General features: G+C 39.5%; 1 protein-coding gene and 1 non-coding gene across 48 annotated transcripts in view; one reads left to right on the top strand and one right to left on the bottom strand.

The window, feature by feature from the left end:
• The window catches only part of FGGY (FGGY carbohydrate kinase domain containing), a 278,664-nt gene that overhangs the window by 26,012 nt on the left and 241,453 nt on the right, over positions 1-11,199 (bottom strand). For 41 of the 42 annotated variants that reach the window (XM_046944690.1, XM_046944687.1, XM_046944688.1 and 38 more), the window contains 4 exons: positions 9,854-10,001; positions 8,163-8,237; positions 4,446-4,566; positions 1,125-1,219 (listed from right to left, as the gene is read on the bottom strand). In XM_046944690.1, the coding sequence (XP_046800646.1) occupies positions 1,125-1,219; positions 4,446-4,566; positions 8,163-8,237; positions 9,854-10,001 (439 nt within the window). The remainder of the gene's footprint in view (positions 1-1,124; positions 1,220-4,445; positions 4,567-8,162; positions 8,238-9,853; positions 10,002-11,199) is intronic. The other variant, XR_005861966.2, reaches the window with a different exon arrangement.
• Positions 1-11,199, top strand: part of LOC100859636 — a 58,327-nt gene that overhangs the window by 46,030 nt on the left and 1,098 nt on the right. For all 6 annotated transcript variants that reach the window (XR_005861971.2, XR_005861970.2, XR_005861969.2 and 3 more), the window contains one exon: positions 3,625-3,819. This is a non-coding gene — a transcript (RING finger protein 170-like). The remainder of the gene's footprint in view (positions 1-3,624; positions 3,820-11,199) is intronic.

The following is an 11,199-nucleotide window of genomic DNA, read 5'->3' as shown; positions in this document are numbered from 1 at the left end:
GTAAGAGCCTTGCAATCAGACCTGACACGAATGGAGAAGTCAGATTCCTTACGCGGTGTTGAGGCACTGCAATGAAATGTGATTTGTTTCTTTTTTTCTTTATATCCTGGTATTACTTTCTTTGATTCAAGAAAAGATGGGAAGGGACCATATTTTTATGAATATAGATTTACTTAATTTAAAGGGTTTTGAGATGCTCACTGATTGCATAATGGTGCAAGGTATCTTAAACTAGAAATGAAATACTGCTGTAAATGAAGACAGATAACAGAAAGGTTATTTAGGAATTAAATATGAGTACCTATCACCAAAAGCTGCTACTGAAATTACGTTTATCAAAACAATGAAGATTTCCTTACAAGCATTGGAATTTTTAAGTAGGAATGCATACTATACGATAGGTTTGTTCCAAGGGGATTAATTTTACTGGAAGATTTCTTACGAAAGGAAGCTGTGCTTTCTGCTAGGAGAGGAAGTGCCTTATGCTAGCAGAACTGACAGGTGGGAAAACAGCTATGATTGTAAGCATACAGATGGTTCTTCAGGTTTCTGTGTCTTACTGTTACTTATATAAATGCAGTTAAGTCATGCTTTGGCTGATCCGTTGAACATAAAAGCATTACTGCTACCTCTACAGCCATTAAGGGATTGAAATAACACAAATAAACATGAAGTTCTGCTCTCATTATTAACTCTGAATTCACTGTGAGCAACACAAGAGGTGTAGGTGTGTTTTTCATTCTTTTTAACTCTGTAAGTGCTATGGTATTTCTGATGCTTAATATTCCTCAGTGCGAAGTGGGACCCATAGCTGAGATGAGAGTGTGGCCTTCTTGCAGGAGCAGGGCCTTGCCAAATGCCCTCTTCTGTCTGTAAGATTACACAGCCTAACCTCACAGAGAACAGCTTATACTGCATGTCACCGCAGTCAACCATTAGTGAATCTTCTATCCACAAAAGTAACAGAGTTAAAAAATGAGGGTGGAGAGAAAGCGATGCTGGCTCCTGCCCGGCTCTGCAAGCTTTTCCACTTGAATAAAAGTCTGTGCATAAGGCCAAATTTCCAGATGTAAAATATAATTTAAAAAGCAACAATTAAAAATAAAAAATCAGGTACTGCATACCTGTATAGATGCAAAATCCCCAGAAGCACAAGCTCCAAGAATAGCAGCACCCACCAGAACAGACTCCACTTCTTTGGACAGGACAACAGGCTTGCCTACACAGGAAAAAGTCACACATCTGTTAGGAAGAATAAAGCAGTGCAGAGGTAGCTGCACAGTAAATAATTAAAGGTAAAAAAGAGAAAGAAAGAAGGAATGAAAAAGGACTTGAAAACCATGTTCACAACTCCATTCATACAGTACAAACAAGTGTAGACGAACTGTGCTGTGTGGTTCCAGGACCCAAGAAAAATGTAAAAATGCAGAATGTAAATAAAACTTAAAAATTTCAATGAAATATTAATGCAGAACTTAAAGCAAATGAGGAACAGTGGTTATTCACCTCAAAGCGCTCGGCTGTAACCTGCTACCCACACCCTCCAAACCAACCTGAAAACTGAAAGTTGACCTTGAGGGGCAATGGGGCGGCACCCTTCCTGTCTCTTTTGTAATGAACAGCAAAAAAAACAAGAAGGTTGTTGGTGTTTGTTTTTAAATATATGCCACCAAAGCCAGTCTGTTTTTGCTGGGAGGCAGAAAAATATAAATAGTGACCTTCCACAAGCTGTGAATGAAATAATAAGAGAAATCTTATCTTCCAAATTGTACAATATAGTTGAAAAGAAGATTAAAACCCTAGAAAAATAAAATAAAACACAATGGAAAACTGCATATTTTGCAGTAGAAGTTAAAGAACAGTTTCATCACCCATGGGTGCCATCATACTTTTCCTCAGGTCACACCAAGTTTTCAGAGACCTGTATTATCAGTGTAAAAGTAGAAGGAAAAGGAGCAATGAACCACTAAAATCTGCCTACTTTCTGAATTCTTAGAGATGCCTAAACTGTGTGAGTGTAACAACTCCCCTAGCTACACTTTAGATGCACATCCCACTAAAGCAAAGAACTGTATATTCCTACAGTATTTGGCACGTGTGTAAATTTCCATTACTGAGATAATTTCATTGGATGTATGATGATGCAAACATGGAGGTGGGAGGAGGACTTCCTTCTCCAAATAGCCTCAGCGATATGATGCTCCTGAGAGCCAACTGCGAGATCAGAAGGAGCTGAAATGGGAGGGAGATGTAAAGAGAGCTGTGAGCAACTCCCACAGAGGAAAAGCCAAATGCATGTTTTTTAAATGGGAAATAAAATTATTAATATAAAAACCAACTACCAATGCAAAGCAAGTTCACCTTGCACCCCAGGCATCCACTAACCTGCTGATTTTGCTCCGTTTCCTCAGTTTAAAGCTGCCTACAATCATTTTCCTGTGCCACAGCACTCTTTATGCCATTTCTGCCTATACTTAGCACAGGCAGTGTGGTGCAGAAAGAAAACGGGTACAGCACAGGCTTGTTGCTGGGCTGCTGGAATGGCTACTAGCTGTGAGCCAGTGCGACCACAGCACCTCTTATGTTTGTCTGAATTACAATAAACACATCCACCTTAAAAACAAGAGTGCGAAATCAGACTCCTGAGCATTCCTCCTGCTAAGATGGACCACAGCTCGGGACTGGGGTTGGCTTGGATCAGACACAGACGGCCTAACACTAATGCTTACAGCCACGCGGCTGCTCGCCAGGCGCTGAAGCAGAAAGCAATTTTCAGCACGCTCTAAAATTTACTGCACATTTCCTGCGCCATCAGAATGAATGCAGAATTCTTACCAAGCAAACAAAAAGATCAAGATACTTTTTAAGTGGCCTGTAAAGTTATCTATTGGATGTCTGCATGGCTGAGTCATGGGCATTTGCAGCTAACAATAATATATTCACATTTTTTTCTTCTCGTGAAAGAATGGCGGATTGATCCTGGAATGTTAGTTATTTTATCTGATAGGCTCAAATGAGTTCAACACAACTGAGAGCATTTCACTTAGATGAACTCTGACATCTCTTGTCAGTCACAGATTTTACAAATGGGGGAGAACTCCAGACTGCAAAAGGGCCTTTTTGTGCTGAATTGTACTTGGCCATTAGTTACAGTCAAAGAACTCCTGATTACATTTTAATCAGAATACCTTTTAACAGAACCTTTGTTTTACACATCAGGAATCAGCCTCCCAAACTTTGCATGCTGAAATTCACCTAAAACATTTGAGTCATGTACGGAAAGATATGCACCTCTTCACAAACAGAAAGTGTCACCTCGACCACAACACATTCCATGAATTGTAAGGTCAATAGGCATTATAACTTTGCTTTTCCATTTCTGTTCTCAACCCAGATAAGTACATAAAAGAATATTTTCATCTTCCCTTCTGTATCAAGGTTATGAAGTGTGGTTTGATGTTAGGGCAAGTCAGATCTCCCAACCAAATATCCCAAATCTGAGCATTACTGTGCTCATGACAGCTCAAACAGTCTTAATTTGACATACACCCTAAACATATATTACTCAAAGTTTTTCTGAAGTCTTTTAAACTAAATTTTGTTATTAATTTTTCATGTTTTTAGAAGTACATTCAACCGACTCAAAGGTGTGCCAAGATGCCCAGCACACACAGGCTAAAGGAGATCAGAAGCACAGAGGCCTCCTCTGGTTGTGTGCCACAAACCCAGGATCTTCCATCCATCAGTAGTTGTACAAAACCAAACGGAACATCGTGCAGGAGCAGGGATCCAGAGATTGCCCTCTAAACCGTATGAAAGGTAAAGAGGCTGAAGCAATTTAGAATGGATTTATTCTCTACAATGCATAACGTGTCCAGCACGAGCAGAAGTTCAAATAGGATGAACCTGATAGAGATTTCAGTAGAAATAAAGCACATCTTATGTAGTAACAAACTCATCAAAAGTACCACGCATTATCCTCATCAAATTAACCTCTTGTAATCTGATTGAGTGGAAGAATTTTTATATCATGCCTAGAATAATTTTTATAAATCTGATAGTGAGGAACATCACAGACATCAACTTACAACTATTGCTTTTAAAAATTCCACAGAGTTTTTATATTAATTCTACTGCACTTTCTTAGGAAGCCTTTAAGACTAAGATCCACAAACTGGAAAGCAAGCTGGAAGAGCCACCAAAAGTCCATTTTCCAACAATATGAATTGTGGAGCTTTATTTGCACCACATCTCTGTCTTACTCAAATGCCTTTAAATTTCAGGAAATCCAGTCTTGCAGGAAGTTACATTTCATTCCAATATTTTTGTCCAACCAACAAAATTCAGTTCTATATAAAGTATTTATTTTTCCAATGATGAGGCACTTGGCCACCTACAATAATAAAGCAGTTGACACTCCTTTACCCAAACTTCCTCTAACTTACCAGTAATGTCAGCGTGCATCTGCACAAAGAGGGGGTTCTTGCTCAGCCCACCACACAGGAACAGGGTGTTGATATGATGGCCTGCAGCCTCCATAGCTTCCAAAATATGTCTTGTTCCTAACTTCAAAAAAGGAGAAATAAAAGAAAAAACAAAAACACAACAGATGAGCACAAGGGAGCAGCCACAGGAACAGAAGAACGTGCTACAAAGTGTTACAGAAGTGTGCAGACACTACCTGCCCCCAGCAGTAACCCGAGGACTGGGAATAGACCAATAGGGTACAGACTTGGCTTAGCTTTAAAGAGTAAATGGTATTGTGATTGAGGATAAGAAAAATCAAGTAGATTGTACAAAGAATTGGGAAGTATAAAGGCACAGTGTATTGCAGTGCGCATCCTTGGGCTGGCTGAAAACGAGAAGAGGTAACTTCCACAATACAGTGTTGGGGAAAAAGGGCTTGCAAGGAAGTACATACAAGGGTGAAGACTGCAATTACTAGAAGACAGAAATGGGCACCAGCTAAACTGATGGCAGTGATAAGCAGCTGTTTGTGACCATGAGTAGCACGGTAGAGAAAAGATTTCCAGGCCCAGAACTAATCCTTATATGGCAAAGACATTCCCACCAAAAACTTCTGTTTTCTTTGTACAAAAGTATCTGAATATCACTCTCAGTACTGAGATTTCTGAAGCTAAATGGCAAAAAATTAACAAAACAATAAAAAAAAAAAAGAGGAGCAAATGATAAACCTGTACTTTGTCTTTTCAGCAAAAAGGAAAAACTGAGGAATTTTCTATTGCCATAACCATTTCTCTTGGCCTTTGCCCTGCACAAAATAAAATGTTCCATTTCGTGCCTGGATTAATTGAAACATGTCTAAAATGTAGGTATATTTTTAAACTTTTCATTTCAAAGCCTTCATTCTCAGAAGCTCGTATTAGAACAGGTCAGTGTTCTGTTCTGTAAATGACGAAAGCAAACAGGTTGCCAATTAAAAAATCTGCCCTCTTTGTGCTACCCTTGCTTGCCATTGAAGCCAGTCCTCTCTGTTTTCTCTTACAAGAGCACTTCCAGTTTCTCCGACCAACTTCCTGTCCCCCTAGATTCCCAGCTCATTATAATATCCTGGAAGTTAATTTTGAAGTAGAAACTTGAAAAAATACCTGAACCAAGTCAAAACTTCAACCCAAGCTGACCGTTCATAGGCAATCCCCCCACCAAACACAATCTGGTCCAGTTCTGACAAACAGTTATTTACGTTTTCTTTACGCTATGCTGCGAGTTCATGAAGAGGTCTGCTGCCTGTAATAAAGCCCTCTGCAAACAAACTCCACTAAAACTGAAACTAGTAGGGCTTCTGCAGATTGAGCCCCGTGCAGTGATTGGCACAACCCCGGACAGGTCTTCAAATGTATTTTTGAGTATTAAGGCAAGCAGTTATGAGGAACTTCAGCAGCCGCACCACAGCTGACTAAATCCATCAGTTCCCAATTGACGCAGAGAGCTCATTTCCAAATCACACAGCCACGATTTTAATTATGGAAAAAAAAAACTACTCGAGAAAATCTGCCTCCTCAGAACAGGCTTGATGGCCATGACTGGATCTCTGTTCTCACAGAGAACCAACTGGTGCGTCGCATTTTGCGATGAATGGTTAGAAGGATATTCTCTTTCACTACTTCTGAAATTCAAATTTACGAACAACTTCTCTCACAACGCACACATGCCAAAGACCCTGAGAAAGGACACGCTGTGAAAATTATTGTGTGTTTACCTGCCTGGAAAATTGTATTCACAGAGCCATTTAAATTAAAGCCAGACTTATTTCACTGTGGGTGGGGGGGAACTAATTTAATCCTGGATTGGAGAAAATGCAAATGGAGGGGCTTGAAATGCAAATTTTATATGAAAAGAAATAAAGCGTCTCCAGCTGAAAAGAAAACTAGAGATTAACATTCTGGGGGCAGGCCTACACTCTGTACAAGACTTTTACTTAGCTTTAAAGCCGTCTTGCTTCAGTGGTTAATGGTACGGGACTGGGGCTGTGGTTCTGCAAAGCAGAGCTAAACTGGGAGTGGCAGAGCATGGGAGGCAAACTAATATTTCCAGGTATAGCATCAGCAGTTGGTAAATACATCACACCAAACCCAAGGCCACTTCTGTCTGCTTTCTAGCTACTATTTGAATAGTGTTTACCAAAAAATTAATTTCTGTTAATTTACAATGAAAAGTATTGTATGACCTTTTAATATTAAATCGCACAACAGGGGCAATTAACTATCACAACAATCTACAAATGCTGAATTTAGAGCTGAACACAGTATGCGTGCTTTACAATAAAACGTGAGTTGCACTGCACAATGAGATAATAGGTGACTTTCCCAGGATTTCCAGCTGAGAAGGTTTCCACCTCATTAGCACAGCACAATATCTGAGCACCTGTTCGATACTGGGAAGTTTTCAGTTTCTTTCAGGGTAGTATCAGTAGCTGGCATTGATTAAACTCTCCTACACATTCTTATTTAAATTGTGGGATTAGACTGAAGCATCAGGTAGAACCCAGCTACATTCATCTTAAAAAAGATCAAAACTGACAACCACCCATTCCAGGCCCAAGTTATTTGCTGAAGATGGAGGGTTAACACATGAAATGTACAGCTCACAGTGAATTTACAGCAGCCGCCCACCCTCTATCCCAGATGGCTGACCCAGCCTAGCAAAGTTGCTGTTTAACCAGTAGAGGAGTTTGGAAGTTTTCCAGCCAAATAGAGGTTTGTCAGGAAAACTCCCCAATTCATCAAACTGTTAATGTTTTGCAAGTTCAACAAGTTTTGTTGTGGGTTTTTGTTTTTTTTTTTTGTTTTTTTAATTACAAAGAGGATGTCAAAGGAATGTCAGTTGCAGTCACCGAATGCCTGGGGATAGCACGCCCCATTGCAGATACCCTGCACCAGTGTTTCAAAACAACTCCTTTGACCCAGGTTTTCGTGTCAAAATAGAACTTCTCATGAACTGGAAATCCTGGGTTCTGGTAAGTCTCCCATCTGAGAAAAGGAGGGTAGAAACAGAAGTATCCCTATAAAATTTCCCATCCATGCACGTTAGCAAACTTATGTGACGTTTTCATAAAGGTGGTCTGTCTGCTTTTACAGAAAGACAGCCTCAGGTTGGAATTGTCATATATAAGACAACTGCTTGCCATGGGGAAATCATGGGAGGAATGAGCTCTGGTTCATTCAGTGTGTAGAGTTACAGACCCACTCAGATTCAGCAGTGAGGTTCTGACTCTCTCATCAGGCAACGAGGGGAAATCTGTGCATTTAGGAACGGTCTGAAGCTGAGGCAAATTTGGGGAGAGCAAGTTCCTTCCAACAAGAAATTCAGGGCTTTTTTTCCTCCACTCTCTCAGCTTCTCTCTAGACAGCCCATGATGCCAACACTGCCCGTTGTAGCATCAGCCTCTTTCTCACATATGCACCAGAGACAAAGGCTCTGAATTGACATAAAGGGAAAACCTTCTAGGGACCATATTCTTCACACCATCTCCTTTAGCAGGGAGTAGTCAGCAATGTGGGTAAACAGTATCTTGCTCCTTTAAGAAGTCCAGTAAGTGAATTCATCTATTACTAGCAATCTGTTTAGTGGAGGGGAATGATCAGTCTGCCACAGAACACAAGACAATTCATTTGTTCTTTTATGCACTTGAAATGGCTTACAGCAACTGCTTGAATCGTGGCCAAGTAGATAAGGGCAAGTTCATCCAGACCCCGAGACAGTGTCAGTCCAACAACCTGTGCAAAGATCAAAGAGAAAATGTACAGATCCAGCCAAGGTAAAACTCTATGGTTTCTTGTTGTAACAAGTTTAAGCGATAGTTCTAAGCCTTATTTTTGTGAACTATACACATAATGTTATGTCAAACACGTTATTCTTGATCTAGGGAGGAACCACATAAATTGTTATTGTCCTTGCAAAAAATAAAGAACAAACAGAATATAGTGTAGGATTAGAGACAGATTAACTCTGACAGTTTTATGTTATGACTCAGACATTGCTTGTGAATGTATTTAATGTAATAATATGAAAATGCTATTAAATAAAAGCAAGTTTTTAAAAGCACTTCTCACTTCCAAGTACCATAACACTGAAAGACAATTAATAACTAAAGACTATGCCTTCATCTTCTATACTCTGAAATAAATATGTATCGTACTGTAGTTACTCTGGGTTAATATCAACATAGGCCAGATGTGAGCACCAGCAGATGAAATGCTTTGCTATTACCACTGTTTGCATATAGCTCTCATACCAAGGGGCATTCTGAATCTGCTGCAGTGTATAATTCTTTATCAAATCATTTAGGTATTAGTGGAACTCCACAAATATGTAACCTATTTTTTGATGTTTCCTCTGTTAGTGGTTTAAAACGTGTGGTAGTGCTTACAACTCCCTTTCCTACGTCAGCCTCACGCACAGCAGATTTTGGTGCTGGTGAGTAGCTTGAGATATTCATTACAAGAACATGATGCCACTTTGAAGTAATTTTTTGTCTTACTCATCAGGTACTTTGATATCATCAAATGATACCTTTCTGATAGCTTTCCAGCCCTGCACAATTACATCTGGCCTGTTAGCTATCCAGTCTACAACCATGAAGAGAAATATCATCCAAATCTTTAAAGATGGGCTGAAAAAGGTCCCCAGCAGAGCATCTCTGGTGAGCTTCCAAAAGCTGCTTTCTGGTTCCACACTGCAATGCTCTGAAAATTTCCTTGTGCAGAACACTACTTCAAGCCCTGTGGGTTCCAAAAGTAGCATTCTTGAAACTAGAAGCAAGTATCAGACCATGGTCAGCTTCGAACAAAGACCTATGAAGCACCATAACTGTATGTTTCCATTCATGAGAGCATCCATGGCCATTTTTAACAATAAGCAAAGGAGCCTTTCGTTTCTGTTGAGATTTAACACCCAACAATTATAATATAGTTCATTTACCAAACACTTATCTGCTTTTGTTTCATTCCTTTCCCACACAGACATACTCTAATTTGTGCTGAGATGCAAAATTAGGCAGACAGGTGAGCTAATGACAGCTGTGGGCTCTGCTAACAGAGTTCTGAAGTGTGAGTCCTAGGAAGGTTACTGAGAGATGCACACTCTCCTTATTTTTAGGAAATAAATGTGGCTGTAATGATATCTGAACTATAATGATCTCTGGTTTTCTACTGAAACTTTAGCACACTTCAAAATGCAGCAAGAAACCCAAATCCTATGGGGCAGTTTAAATAGCTAAGGAGGAGTATGTTCAAAATTAAATCTCCTTCCAAGATTTTTTTTCTTTTTTTTTTTTCTTTTTTTTTTTTTTTACCCTGTATTGACCTTTTTGCAAAGACAGGCTGTTTCTTACCATGCCCTTTAGTGTCAGATCTGTTAAGGGAGATCTGTTTCCATGGAAATCTGGCCAAACATGTAAATCAACAGTGAGGAAACCCACAGGCAAGGATTTCTTAATCAGATCCAGGTGACTGTTCAAGTATGTATATATACTTTGAGCACTAGAAGAAAAACAAGTTGGAAAAAGAGTGGGGGAGGTTATTCATCAAACATAAAACATTTGTACTACTATCAAAAGCAGAAAACCCAACAAAGAATCCCAAATCCCTAAAGTAAAACAAAGGAGGAGAAACAGCAGTGTGCAGGCAGTGGGGATGCCTATCTGCGTGCCTCAGTTCTGCGGGATGAGAGGTGGAATGGAAGTTTGTGATCTTGAGCCTACACACTGCTTCCTATGGGTCCCTAATTGAGCCGAAGCTGTTGGGTACTTTGGGGTTTGATGATGCTTGTCTCTAACAGCAAGGCGCTGACACTGTGAAAGGGAAAGCTGGAGAAAAGAAAGCCAAAAGAGAACAAGGAGGATTCCAGAGAAAAATGAAAATTCCTTTACAACAGTTAAGCAATTTCTCTGACTAATCAATAGCACTTTCAGCTTTCCTTTTTTAAATCATAATTACTTCAGTATGTGTTTTGATTAAAATGCAGCACTAAGGGTGGAGGAGAGAAAGCAAGTGGCTGCTATTTTAGGGAGGAGCCAAACATGGGCCTAAACATGTTTGCATCTAAGTTCAGATACGCCCAGCTCTACAGTATCCAACAGACATTTTCTTGGACCAACAGTGATCTTTGGTCTAACAGTGAATTCCTCAATGCTTTGGCTTCCAATAGCTCCAGTGACATTCCATTTAAAAAATGTTGCAATTATGCTCAGAATACTTTTTCAAACACTCATAATATCATAAACAGATTCATATATATTTTTCAACCCCTCGGAAATCTCCAAGTGGGGCATTTAATTCTAGCCATGTGGGTCAATAATAGTATGTAACCCTAATTACAATTGATTAGTCATTGTCTCATCCACTATAGACCCAAACAGTGATATTCACTTAGCCTCTACATGTATATTCAATCACACACTAATGAGATCCCTAAGGGAATTTGGCATATGCTTTACTAGTTTGACTTCTGACCTGCTAGCAGCTGTATATTTATACTTTGCATTCAACCATTCAGCTGCATGTTTTTTCAATTATACCTTACCATGTGTATGCTATCAGAGGATATCATTCAAAATGAAGTACACTTGGAAGACATTAAAATAACTAATTCACATCATTATTCACATACTTTTAAATGTGCTTTAAGTGTCTTCCTAGACCTGAATTATGATAATTTTGAGGTCACCATTTCTTCCCC

The sequence above is a fragment of the Gallus gallus genome, chromosome 8 (assembly GCF_016699485.2).
Source record: "Gallus gallus isolate bGalGal1 chromosome 8, bGalGal1.mat.broiler.GRCg7b, whole genome shotgun sequence".
NCBI classification, from domain to species: domain Eukaryota; kingdom Metazoa; phylum Chordata; class Aves; order Galliformes; family Phasianidae; genus Gallus; species Gallus gallus.
The sequence above is the reverse complement of the archived record's forward strand: the minus strand, read 5'-3'. Positions and strand labels throughout refer to the sequence as shown.